General features: G+C 37.5%; 1 protein-coding gene and 1 pseudogene across 1 annotated transcript; one reads left to right on the forward strand and one right to left on the reverse strand.

Annotated features, from left to right (window-relative positions):
- The first annotated feature begins 3396 nt into the window (after positions 1 to 3396).
- On the forward strand, positions 3397 to 11619 carry LOC133864418 (uncharacterized). Its single transcript, XM_062300749.1, has 6 exons — positions 3397 to 3709; positions 6338 to 6915; positions 7590 to 7782; positions 7938 to 8002; positions 8131 to 8341; positions 11283 to 11619. The coding sequence occupies exons 1-6, from the start codon at positions 3560 to 3562 to the stop codon at positions 11541 to 11543; spliced, it is 1458 nt and encodes a 485-aa protein (XP_062156733.1). The 5' UTR covers positions 3397 to 3559; the 3' UTR covers positions 11544 to 11619.
- LOC133862487 (uncharacterized) lies at positions 4830 to 6011 on the reverse strand (annotated as a pseudogene).

Genomic DNA, 11619 nt, shown 5'->3' on the forward strand with positions numbered 1-11619 from the left:
AAGAACAAAGAATGTAAACAACTATACAACTCTCTGTTAGCTGTACAATGACTAAGCTACAGCTGTATAAAGACTAAGCTATACATTTCCAATATCTTGCAAAATTTTATGATCAAATGGATTATTCGACTCAGTCATATTTCTAAAATATATAGATATTTTATGGGGTTGGGATTGGATTCCTGCAAAGACAAGTAGAGAGAGGAACACTCATTGAGCTACTCCACCTTGGGCGGATTCCAACGGCGGCACCCGGTGAAATAGGTGGGGGTGGTTCAACCTCCAATAGATCTGGTGGGGTTTCTTTTTCTGAGCAGATTTGGTTGGGTTTTCTTTTTAAGTGATCCGGTTTTTCTGCTCTCTCCCCAACTGCCTCTTCTGCCTTCGCCGTCGACCGAGCTATGATTAAGCTCAGGTGGGAAGCTTCTTTGCATTTTCGCTTTTGATTTTGCGTTGGCTGCTGCTTAGCGTTGTTAATCGAAAGTTAAGCAACTCTCTCACATCTTGGCAGGGGATGTGGAAATCTGCAGAAATCCACGTGGTAGTAGCATCGTGTGGTTCTTCAGGGATAGAGGCCAGGGTTTGATGATAAAAGTATGAAAAATGCTAGGAGTACTTAAAGTTTTATCGAGAGAAGCTTACAAACTGACATGGCATGTTCTAAAAAGACAAAAATGCCTTTCACCTACCCCTACTCCCAGCCTTTGATGGCCGACCAAGAAAACATGAGATGGTTGAGAAGGAGAGGAAGATCTGACCGGTTGGGAGATTCGGCCGAGAGCAGATCCGGCTAGTCCGTGGGTTTTGGTGTCCGTCCTGTAGCAGATCCGTGGGTTTCAGTGTGATGGGTTTAACCAGAGGTGGAAGCAGTAGCAGATCCAACCGGCGAGGGAGATCTTGCCGGCAGTGATCCGGCCGGTGTGTGGGTTTCGGTGTTCGGCCGGTAGCAGATCCGACCAGTGATCCTAAACACTGAAACCCATCTGAAACCTATATACCAGATTCGGCCAGTGATCCTAAACACCGAAACCCATCGTGATCTGGCCTTATCACGAAGAAGGCGATGATCGGGCACAGTGTTACATGGCACAATAACATCTCTTGAACGCTGCATTTCGATCGCAACCTGGAAGCACCACCAACCGGAGATGGAAGGGTAGTTTGGTCTTTATGTATTAAAAGTTGTTTCAACTTATTTTAATATTTAGCCTCTCATGAAGCTCCATGTCAATTTGTACGTTTCCCTTTGTAAAACTTTAAGTATCCCTAGCATTTCTCTAAAAGTATCCATGAAACGATGAGTTGACTAATCCAGTGTTTTTGAGTTTATTTTATTTTGTGCTTCAAGCTTATGTGTCCAATTTTTATTAAATGCTGTAAATAAGGGTGTTTACACAAGATCCGTATAGGAGGGGCTCTCATTAATATAATATAATTAGGCTTGAATCTTTTGACTGAATTATTTTTTTATTGAGTAGTAATATTTTTGTCATTTTTGCTATCTCTATCAGGAGTGTTGTTTTCCCAAATAGATAACTTGACTCTACGGATCATAAGATGGGGCAAGACCAAAAAAATAAAAAATAAATAAATCGTTGGGTTGATTCCTACCGAATTGCACAATTTTCGCACACGTAGTGGTACAAAGTCTTTGAACTTTTGCTTCAATATTAATAAATGAATAAATAAATCACTGAAGTTGGATTAAGTTACAAACCAAAGGGTGTGGGAGGGATATTTATAATTTAGATCGTGAGACTGTTGACTATATATGAGTGAGTATAAAATGATTTAGATTCATATTAAAGATATGTCCCGCACAAATGTGAGATTAATATAATATAATTGAGCTTAAATTTGTGGGCTTAAGTTTTGGATTAAATAATATCCAGTGGCGGACCTACATAGGAGCCCCTATGCTTCAAAATTTTTCTCCTATTTTTTTTTTCAATGGCCCCCCTATTCACCGGGCTGGATCCGCCGGCCACCACTAATAATATCCAACATGTCTCTTTAATATATGTGCCTATTTTCCTAATGATGGTGTATAATATGCATGTGTAGATATAAAAAGGTTAAGGTTTTTTTTTTTTTTTTTTTTTTTAAATCATTCTAGATGTAAGTAATTAATATAATATCATTAGGCTCGAATCTTTTGGCTGAATTTTTTTTTTTTTATTGAGTGCTTGTCCAGCAACCTATTAAATATATGAACTCACTAGGTATACAGTAGATACTCCCAAAGGTGTCAACTTCTTTGAGTCTTTGACAATAGAATAATCATGGTTCTATTCTATATAGGGAAAAAAAGGACTTCTTTATTTATTTATTTTTTGAGCAGGGGAAAAAGGACATTATATCATTATATATGGGTAAAATTAAATGAAAATATTAGATTTACAACACCAATACAATAACTGTACAACAATCCCTCATATGAGGGTGTGTCTTACATACTGGGGCCTACCCTCATGTAAGGGATTGTTGTACAGTTGTTATATTGATGTTGTATAAGAATCAAATCTCAAAATTAAATGAATACACCGAAACCTCTCTCTCCGTTGATTTTTCACATTCAACGGCAGCTGTCTAAAGAGGCAACCAACAGTCCAACATATTTGATCAAATTGCTATGTACAGTTCTGGTGGAACCAGAACTATCAAAGAATTTGGAGGCCCAACTAATTAAATAGAGAAATACTAGGAATACTATTTAGGCTTGGGCCTAAAATAATTTTTAGAAAATATTTTTATGTATTTTTGGATGTTTAGTGCAACTGAAAATGCTGATCAACAGAAATTATTTTTCAATTTGACCAAAAAAACCTCTTTCATTTTTGAAAAATGATTTACAGGTTTTCATTCTCTAAATTTGAACTTCTCATTCTGGCACACATGCTTATGAGAACTCACCACCACCAACCATTGGAGTTTGTTGGTAGTTCGAATCTATCGCCGAAGGCCCTTGAATTTCAGGATCCAGTTCCAAGAATCCGGCGGCACTAGCCGGATTCCGATCAGTGTTGCTGGAATCTGGTATGCCAAATCTTTACGAAACTGGCTGGAATCCGACCGGCTATGCCAGAATCTCATCACTGGTCATTTTTGCAAGATCAAATTGCAATTTTTGTTTACAAAATTGCAATTTCAAACGTAACCTAAATCGCATTTTTTCAAATCGTAAACCCAAATGGATTCTTAAGCTTTTAGGAGAAGCCATGATTTAACAATTTTTTTTTTTCAATTTTTGTTTTGGAATATCAGGAAATTATTATTATTTTCACTTGTTGTAGAAGAATGGGACGTTTTCTCACGTTTCGCAGGGCCATGCCCCCCGGCCCCGGTCCCGTTCAATTCCCTCGATCAGCCGCCAATGGTATGGGCGAATACCGAGGAGTGCACGTTGCGCTTCGTGCCCATCCAGGAGTAGGTCAACAAAGGTGGCCAAGCAAGTCAGGCTAAATCTTTCAGATAAGTAAGCCATTATTTCTTTCAATGAATGGCAAACAGTCTTGAACGAGCTAGGAAGAAAGAGATGAAGTTACCGTGAATAATATTTATGGGGAATTGGTTTGATTCAGTTCGTGGGCTTTGGTCACGAGGAGCTCGATGGTTCTCAGAGACTCTGGGGAAGAGATGGGCGTCCGCCGCCCTTATCGTCTTCTCCATCGTCTTCCTTACCAGCAGCTTTATCTATTGGACTGATGTTGTAAGTCTCTTTTTAAGTTATAATTAGCCGTTGACCTCCATCTTTTTTTCTTTTTTTGTTTCTTTTTTTGTTTCTTTTTGTATGTTGATATTTCCATTAAGACCATATCCTTGGGGGGGGGGGGGGGGGTTGGATGTTGGAAAATATAAAGATATAGAACTACAGAACAGAAAATTGAAGAAAGAAGAAAAATAAAAAACTGTATAGAAAGAATACTGGACAGTAAGGCGAATGTAAATCTGTCTCTTAGACAAATATTGCATCTCACTTAAACAATAAGTTCTGCAAAATGAAATACAACAATTTTTGTTCTCAGAATACAATACTGCCCGAATGTAGTGTGCAGATTGCAAATTTTGAACACTACTCTGAATATCGAAATTTTGTAACAGCTGAGAAGATAAAAAAGAAGATAAGAAAAAGAAGTACGAAATCTGCTGGAACAATATAGTTTTTATCTGAAAACTCATAATCAGTTTGCAACAGTTTTAATAGTTTCTAACTGTTGAAAACACATTTTATGACTGTTGAAAACACAGTTAAAATAATAAAAAGAAATAGAGAGAAATTTAAATATTCAAATTAGAGATAAACTTGAATTTTCATGAAATAATTTTCAACGGTGGAAAGGTAGCTAAGGGGTCTTTCAATCAAGATCATCTTGCCGAAAGCTTGGAGCTCGTTTGGCAAGTCGGTTTTCTGTTTTTGTTTCCAAAAACTGTTTTTGAGAACGAAAACAGAAAACTGTTTTTTGTTGTTTTTTCGTTTAAAAAGCGTTTGGCAAATCGTTTTCAAAAACAGTTTTTGAAAATAGAAAACAGTAGTTAAGGCGTTTGGACAATTGATTTTAAAACAGTTTCTCCTTAGGGAAAAAAAGACCAAGTTATACATATGTGAAGAATATACCAAGCTATAAAACAAGGAAGAAAAAAAAAAAAACCAACTCCATAAACATCATGGATACATATCCATTCACGAATTTAGTCTGACAAAAAAAAACGATAAGGTTACATCCATCAAACAAAATGACACTTGCATAAGAAATCTCAACAAAAAATCTTCAAAAGTTATGAGTTTTACACAATGTCATAATCCATCTGAAGCACCATCCATGGTCTATAAAAAAGTTCACATAAATCACTATCATGAAACTCATTATCATCATATGATTGGAACTCAATATCCTTCTTTGCATGCTTCCTAATGAAGTTATGATCATGAAGAGCCATAGACACCAACAATTTTCATCTTCATCAAGACAGAAGGAAGCCATCCAAAATATAAGATAGATTTGCATCTCACTCATTAAGAATAACCAAGATGAGTGACAACTTCATGTAGCAACTTCAATGTGAGAATGTCTTTGGAGTAGAAACAGAGAACAAAGACAAACCACTCAATTTGCTGAAGTGGGCTTAACCTTCTCTCTAAGTAATTGTAGTATGCCAGTATATGTTCGCGTTTCCAGTTGTCAATCCTGTGACAAGGGAAAAACATTTTCAATAAGAGAAGTTTGTACAACTTATTTTCTTCTATTGAATGATGCAACAAATGTTTCTCTGAAACTTGGACACACGCCAAACATAAATTATCAGCCAATTAACATAGGTGCAGTTCAGTCTATGGTGCATGACAAACAGGGGATAAATGAAAGGTGAAGGGGCCTGTCCAAGCAGGAAGATGTTATACATCTGCCAGTTTAAGAATTTTCAGCATTATCATCAATCAGGTCAACTGGTCAAGCAAATCTCTCCACTCAAACTTTTATTCATCCAGTGGAGATACTGGGGCTTAAATGTTAGTGACAAAAAGAAGCTAACCTTATAATTTCCTTGTGTTGGCCAGCATCGTCAAGCATCATCAGCTTTGGTGGAGAATTGAAGACATATTGATCTTTAATTTAAGGGAATCGATCCTTCTCTTCTTCAATGAAGCCCACAATTTCAGGATAGAAAACCAGTTTCCTCATGCAGACCTCCAGTACAGCACCATAAGCAAACTTGAGTCCATAAAAATGGCTGAAAGTAACACATAAAAATCTTACGGATGCAGCTAGAACTCCATAAGCAAACTTGAGTCCAAATAGAAGCTATTTTTCCATATCAGGAGATCAATTTAAAAGCTTATTTTTGGCCTACTAGCTACAGCAGAACATAACCCTTTTTCCATATCAGGAGATCAATTCGAAAGCTTTTTTTTTTGCCTACTAAAGCAGAACAGAACCCTTTTTCCATGATCAGGAGATCAATTCAAAAGCTTGTTTTTTGCCTAGTACAACAGCAGAACAGAACCCTTTTCCCATGTCAGGAGAATTCATACGTACAAGTTCTCACATCTATATTAGTTTTAGATTGAAATATTATCACGTTTTTTGAGTATGTGTATTCCTTCAATTAGAAAGAATCTTTCACACCTTAATATATTGCTTTAGTGGCTTAATTTCATGAGTAAGTACTGGCTGCTTCTTGGACTCAATTTCTGGGTAAATTGAGTTATTCAAACTAAATTTACAATTACTATTTATGCTTTCTTTTACAATTATCGAAAAATGGGTATTTCTTATGACAGGATATAGATTTTTTATTTTTATTTTTTTTTTAATATATAAAGATTCCTATTCTTTTTCAGCGTGCTATAACTGGTGCTTTCTTCTTTAACACATCCATTTCCACAAGCACTAGCAGTACTCCTAAATCTAATAGTAAGAAGCCACCTGTCAAAGTTGACTACCCACTCAAGTGTATCAATGAAGCCTTAACACTAACATGCCCAACCAACTACCCGGCGACATTTGAGACTGAGGTATCATCAGCTGTGGCGTGCCCGGATTACTTCCGGTGGATCCGCGAAGATCTACGGCCGTGGAGGGATACGGGAATCACGAGGCGCATGATGGATGGAGGGAAAAACTATGGAGATTTAAGGCTTGTGATTGTCAAGGGAAAGGCTTACGTTAAGATGTATAGGAAAGCATTTCAAACAAGGGACGTTTTTACAGTATGGGGGGTTTTGCAGCTTCTGAGGTTGTACCCTGGGAAGGTCAAGGTACCAGATCTTGAGCTGCTGTTTTCGTGTGGTGACCAGCCTCTGGTTAAAAAACGTGACTACTATTCGCCCCACGCCACGTCTCCGCCGCCGGTGTTTCATTACTGTGGGGACGATGATTCGCTGGACATTCCCTTCCCTGATTGGTCCTTCTGGGGTTGGTAATAAAGCCTCTTTCATATTACTTTACGGTCAGTCTCGTAATTGAAAATAGTTCTTTTGTGCAAAAAGGTGGTTTTTTTTCTTCTTCTAAATAATGAATTATTAATTTTTGCCTCTTTTTTTTTTTTTTTTTTTTTTTTGTCCCATTTAAGAGTAAGGCTACTCTATCATTACGTTTATTTACGGCAATTATAGAACATATGTCAATAGCATTCTCTCTATTTCAAGTGACACAGAGAAGAGTCGGTCCCTTGTTTTACAAACGACAAAATTGTCATTAACATTGAAATGACAATTTTGTTCATTGTAAAACAATGGACCGGCTGCTCTTCATTTCAGGCGAAATGAAGAGGATTCGTTTCCTTTTTCTTTTTGTCACTCTAATAATGATGTGGCTTTTAAAATCACCATTGAACTTGTAATTAATCATTATTAAATTTTGATAAAATAATAATTTTAAAAGTCACATTATTATAAGTAGAGGGACATGAGTATGATATCTAGAATTATTCGACTATATATCACACTCATTTTACAGCGAATGATGTGATACGTATTAAAGTTATTTAAAACAAGTCATGTCAGGCGATAACATTTGTAAAAGGTTAATTTATTTATATATATATATATATTTAAATGATACATAATTAATATAATTTTTTTAATGTGGAAGGGGTGAGATCAATATAAGACCATGGGGTACTATGTTGTGGGGCCTAAGGGAAGCTAACAAGAGAATAAAGTGGAAGGATAGAAAACCCTACGCATATTGGAAAGGGAATCCATCTACATCCGGAAGAAGAGGAGACCTTATGAAATGCAATGTCTCCGACAAAAATGATTGGAAGGCTTGCATATATGCGCAGGTAAATTTCTTCGATATTCGGTAATATTTTTTATTCACTACAGTAATTGTGCCATAATATTTTCAATATATTATGGTAATTATATTCTTTATTCAATTTGTAAATATTCTCTTGATTATGTATTTAGTGTACGTATTTTCTTTCTTTGAATTTAGGATTGGCAAAAGGAAACCGAACAAGGATTCAAGCAATCACACCTAGAAGATCAATGCACCCACAGGTAAACATTATTTATTTATTTATTTCCAACAATATATTTTGTTCATTTTTATTTAATTTCCTTTGAACTATGTCATAATACCTTGCATATTTTTATTGATGACTTTTTTTTTTTTTTTTCTATTTTAGATATAAAATTTTCATAGAAGGGGTAGCATGGTCAGTGAGTGATAAATACATTTTGGGCTGCGATTCCATGACCTTGCTAGTGAAGCCCAAGTATTTTGACTTCTACACAAGAAGCTTGGTAGCAAAGAAGCATTACTGGCCCATCAGCCCAACAAATCTGTGCACAGATATTAAGTCTGCCGTCGAATGGGGCAATAACAACACTGACAAGGTAAACCTCTCTTTCTCTTCACCCCAGCTGGCCTCTAGCTTAATCATATAAACCCAACTGTTTTTTTAGGACCGTCAATTTTTTACACGATCTATGAATTTAAGACAAAATTAGCGAGTTAGAGTTGATGGATTTGACTTGTTTAATTAAATGGGTTAAGTTAGGCTTAACTTTTATAGTTTCATACCCATTCCTTGAAATGACCTAAACTCGACAAGCAACATTTAGGGCTGACAATTTTTTAGACGACCTGCAAATTTCACACGAAATTAACGGGTTAGGGTCGAGGGATTTGACCGTTTAATTAAATTGGTTGGGTTAGGGTTGAATTATATAGTTTTATATCTATGCTTCGACACGACCCGAGCCCGACACGCGACATTTAGGGCTGTTAATTTTTTACACAACCAGCAAACCTGACACGAACCCTGTTAAAGTATTGATTAAATAATTCATTCTTATTAGCTTAAGCTTTGAGACAAGTGTTAATTTAACATGGTATCGAAAGAAAGGTCTTGAGTTCGAATCTTGACTCCGTCGTTTACCTCACATTTCAGTTAAATATTGGGGAAACTTTACAAAAAGGTATCAAATTATAGCGCTTTTTCAATTAAGGGTACTAATGTAGCAAAACGTTCAATTGAGTGTATGCATTTGTCAAAACCGTGCAATGTCGGGTACTCCGTCGGCCTCCGTTCCAAATCGATGACGGAATCCAAAACACGTGGGTTTCACGTGATTTTTTAAGTGAAACTTCCGATTATGCCCCTCACTCCTTCGCTGGTGTTGTCCGCTTCGTCTGTTATTTTCTTGGCCTCGTTGGGAGTTAGACAAACCAAAGGACACCAAATGTCAGTGATTTATCGAAAGTCACAAATTTCACGACGGTGAGCATTATCCCTGGGTGCTCGCCCATGCATCCTCATCCCATATGCAAGCGCTTTGCGGTCGTCACGTCCACCAAAGAAGGACACCTCACTAGTCGACGAGAATTCCGATCGAGCACTGGGCCCAGCGGAGGACACGCTTTTCACCGCATGGAAAGAGCTTCCCAGAGACCATGTGGAGAACGTTAATTTTTTTTTTTTTCAACAGGCATGGACTCCTACTTGTTGCTACTGGCGTGGACGATCTGCGTGCATGAAGGTGGTGCCCATGCAGAGCGTCAAGTCCGGCTCAAATTCTTGTTTCTTTGCGGCAAGTCTGGAGCTTGGTTGATGCAAAGGTTAAAGGAAAACTTAATCCTAACAAATCCTTCCCAGATTCGGGTAAAATCGGTATTGGTGATTTTTACAATCTTCCCACCTCCCTTTCAAAGCCCTTGTAGGTGGTGATGAAGGGTGCATGAAGCAGTTAACAAAAAGAGAAGAAAAAAAAAATAGGAAGGAAAGGAAAAAGAATGAAGCAAAAAATCCTCTGTTTTGGAACATAAAAACAGAGTTGAACAGAGACAATCCTCCTCATTCTTTTGTTGCTTGGTGGAGTGAAAGAAATTAATACTAGGCTAAGAGAAAACATAGGATTTTTTGTTCTAACTCTGTTTTTATGTTCCAAAACAGAGGATTATTTGCTTGGTTCTTTTTCCTTTCCTTTTAGTTTTTTTTTCTTCTCTTTGTATTTCTGTTTCTCCACCCAAATCACACCCCAAAAGAACCCATTTGTATTTTACAAAAGCAATCTTCTTTGCTCCTTTTGCTCTTTGTATCGACGAATGTAGGTCTTGTAAGCTACAAATCCACCATAGAGCCATGCTCCTCCACCGTTCCACTTTCTCTCCAAGTTCTCTTTGATTTACTCTCCAAGTCTTCCTTTTTAACTCTGGTAGCACTTGTTTTCTTCCTTATCAGCAGCTAGCCCATCTCGTGTCAGCCAGCAGCTCCTCACAGTGTTGAGCAGCAATGTCACCAATAGTGTTGAGCAGCAGCAACAGCAATGGGCTCCAATCTCCATCTCCATACTCTGCAGCAAAATGACGCCCAGTCCGACACATCTCAGCCGTTCCCAGATTTCCTCAACCTTTTGCATCAACGGGCATGTTCTCCGGCGTCAAATCCACCGATCCGCACCCTGCTGTTACCAGATTTTCTCGTCAGAAACCACCCATCTTCCTCTTCATTGTTTCCATGTTTTCCTCCATATTTTACTGCATGATTCATGGGATGTCGAGTTGGGAGGGCAGGTTGGTGAGTTTGTCGATGGTGGGGATTGGGGTGGAGGGGAGTGAAATAGAGATGGACTGGGGAGTTAGGAGGGCAGTTTGGGTAGTTTAGGTTGAAAAAAAATGACAGCTCATCAAAGACTCGTTTGTTTAGATGATGGGCATAATGGGAAGTTTTGGATAAAAAATCACATGGGTGGCACGTGATGGGTATTCCGTCATCGATTTAGAATGGAGGCTAACGGAATACCCGACATTGAACGGTTTTGATAAATGCATACACTCAATTGAACGTTTTGCTACATCGGTACCTTTAATTGAAAAAGCGCGATAGTTTGATACCCTTTTGTGAAGTTTTCCCTTAAATATTCCACGTATTGAGTTTAAGCTTTTGGGATAAATAGTAATTTAATAAATCTAACATGAAATTAGTGGGTTAAGATTGATGAGTTTTACTTGTTTAATTAAAGAGTAATGATTCACTACCACCTAAATATACAACTTTCTACCACCTTGTCTATGTGGCGAGGTGGTCCCCCACTTTAATTTATTTTTAAAAAATAAAAAAACTCAAAAAATAGTGGGGGACCACCTTGCCACATAGGCAAGGTGGTGAAAAGTTGTATATTTAGGTGGCATTGAATCATTATTCTTAATTAAATAGATTGAATATGATTAATCTATATAATGCTATACTCATAACTCGATACAACCCAACACAAACATGAATTGCCATACCTAATGCTTCTTACCAAAACCGCTTCAACTTTCTTTGTTAACCAGGCACAAGCTATTGGGGAAGCCGCTAGCAAATTCATTCAAGAGGATTTGAAGATGGAGTTTGTGTACGATTACAAATTTCACTTATTAAGAGAATACGCAAAGCTGATGAGATTTAAACCAACAATTCCTCAAGGAGCGGTTGAGATTTGTTCAGAGACAATGGCATGTCCTCAAAATGGTCCATGGAGGCAGTTCATGATGGAGTCCATGGTGATTTCCCCCAAGGATACACCCCCCTGTACAATGCCCTCCTCCACCTGATCATGTTGAAACCATTGTAAACAGTAAAAAAGAGATAAAAAGACATTAATAATATTATTTTCAATGATTCAGAATA

This window comes from Alnus glutinosa, chromosome 3 (genome assembly GCF_958979055.1).
Source record: "Alnus glutinosa chromosome 3, dhAlnGlut1.1, whole genome shotgun sequence".
NCBI classification, from domain to species: domain Eukaryota; kingdom Viridiplantae; phylum Streptophyta; class Magnoliopsida; order Fagales; family Betulaceae; genus Alnus; species Alnus glutinosa.

Bases quoted from the DNA above. Each gene is read 5' to 3' on its own strand.
- LOC133864418 (XM_062300749.1), top strand. From the start codon at position 3,560: ATGGGGAATTGGTTTGATTCAGTTCGTGGGCTTTGGTCACGAGGAGCT. The intron at 6,916-7,589 runs GTAATAAAGCCT...TTAATGTGGAAG, and splicing joins GATTGGTCCTTCTGGGGTTG to GGGTGAGATCAATATAAGAC. The intron at 8,342-11,282 runs GTAAACCTCTCT...TTTGTTAACCAG, and splicing joins GCAATAACAACACTGACAAG to GCACAAGCTATTGGGGAAGC.